Source organism: Elephantulus edwardii, unplaced genomic scaffold (assembly GCF_000299155.1).
Source record: "Elephantulus edwardii isolate Elephantulus edwardi_28Jun2011 unplaced genomic scaffold, EleEdw1.0 scaffold00410, whole genome shotgun sequence".
Classification (NCBI taxonomy): domain Eukaryota; kingdom Metazoa; phylum Chordata; class Mammalia; order Macroscelidea; family Macroscelididae; genus Elephantulus; species Elephantulus edwardii.
Window position 1 is genome coordinate 782,582 of NW_006400160.1, and position 1,995 is coordinate 784,576.

Here is a 1,995-nt window from a genome sequence, read left to right on the forward strand (position 1 = left end):
CCAGATGGTCTGCTGGGGAAGGAGGGGCCATCTCCTCCTGTGACAGTTGGATCTCAGTGGACAGTAACAACAACAACAACAACAAATACTCCCAGGAACCATCATTGTCCATCCACCTTCTCAGACTCTAGTGAATTCATATACGGAGTCAGGGTGTCTGGAGGCCTCATCAGATGACGTCAGGATTTCCTGGAGGCTCCAAACGTGAAGGTAACTGGATCCCCCTTTGATTTTATTTTACAATCCAGGTCTCGTCACGGAGTGGCCCCCTCCCTCTCCTCCGACCCTACAAGGGCCTGGGTGCCCTGAAGCAGAAGGCACAGAGTGACGCGGGAGTAGACACCTGTCGCTGGACCCTGGCCTCCCTGAGGGAACTGAGGGTCAGTTTTCCGCACGGCCAGTTTGCTCACCTGGGAGCACGACAGGTATCTGAGAATCGTGGACCCGCTCACACGGCCTTGTGCCCGTCCACCTCCTCCTGTCCTTCCTGTGTGCCATGTGGGGAGCACGGTCCAGGGTGCTGTCCTGTAAACGACGTGGAAGGGCTTTAGCTGCTGTGCGGAGAAAGCAGTGTCCATCTGCTTCCCCACGTGCCCACTGACTTCCTTCTGCACCCGTCCCGTCTTTGATTAGCTGTCACGGCTCTGGCGAGGACGGCCGGTCACAAGGGGCAGCCCTGTCTGAGCCCCAATTTTAGAGACACATGCCCTTTGCTTCACTTTGTTTTGAGCTACTCTTGAGTTTTGAATTGACAGGCAATCCAAGACAGGTGAACTACACAAAAGAGATGCGTGGGAGTCAAATAACGTTGTGTGGAGACAGGATTTAAATATACATTGTCCTTTTTCCCTTTGCAGTCTAAGGATTGGCTCCATTCCTGGAGTGTTTCTAAAGAGCATGGCCACGGGGGACCCTGGTTCCTGAAACACCGCACACAATCTGGGTTAGAAGGTACCATGTCCTCCTCTGTGTGAGCAGGAAGAAAGGGCGGGTGTGACGAGGCCCCCAGAGCTCCCCCGAGTCCTGCGAGCGTCCTCCTGTGAAAACCACAGGTACTGAAAGAACGCCTAATGCCTTCAGGTCGCTGTCTCTTTGTTATTCTGTGTGTCTCTGACTCTGTGTCTCTCTGCCAGGTTCTGCCTCTGTCTCTCTGTTCTGTCGCTTTGTGTCTGTCTCTGTATGACTATTTCCGTGTCTGTCTGGCTCTGCCTCTGTCTGTTTTGTGCTCTTAATCTTTCTCTGTCTTATTCTCTCTTCTGTGTCTGGTTCTCTGTTTCTCCATCTGTTGCTGCCTCTCTCTCTTCTGTGCTGTCTTGCTCTTTTCCTGTGTTTCTGTCTCAGTATCTCTCTTGCTCTGTCTCTGTCTCTGTCTCGCTCTCTGTCTCTCACTCTATTCTGTGTCTCTCACTCACTGTGTCTGTTGTCTCCCTCTCACTTTCTGTCTCTCTCTGTATCTATCTGTCTGCCTTTTTCTCACCCTCTGTCACGCTTGCTTTGTCTCTGTGTCTCGCTGTGTGTCTGGCTCTGTCTCTGTCCTCTATGTCTGTCTGTCTGCTCTGTGCTGTCTCTTTCTGTTTACTCTCTCTGGCACTCTTTCTTTCTCCGCTTCTCTCTGTTCTGTGCTGCCTGCCTCTGTCTGTCTTCTAGCTCTCTCTCTTGCTCTTTGTCTCTGTGTCTTCTTCTGTCTCTGTCTCTCATTTTGTCTCTTTCTGTCTTTTGCTGTTTCACTGTCTCTGTACCTCACTGTCTGTCATCTCTGTGTGTGTCTCTTTCTCTGTATCTGTCTCTCTTTCTTGCTCTGTCTTTCTCTCTGTGTGTCTGTAAAAAGCATTGATACAATACATACAATGACTTTCCACATATGCTTTTAAAATAGATTTTTGAGATGCTCATGGATGGTTACGAATGGAAGAGAACCTTGGGGAAACCCAAACCTTTCTCATCACTGGATAACATGCAGGCCGTGTGGGCTCCGTTGTACAATTCCCATCTTCC

At 50.4% G+C, this 1,995-nt stretch overlaps 1 protein-coding gene across 1 annotated transcript in view; it reads right to left on the minus strand.

Annotated features, from left to right (window-relative positions):
* Window positions 1–254: 254 nt before the first annotated feature.
* The window catches only part of LOC102843400 (zinc finger protein 420-like), an 87,155-nt gene continuing 85,414 nt past the window's right edge, over window positions 255–1,995 (minus strand). The window contains exon 6 of the mRNA XM_006902426.1: window positions 255–410. Coding sequence (XP_006902488.1) covers window positions 255–410 — 156 coding nt within the window. The remainder of the gene's footprint in view (window positions 411–1,995) is intronic.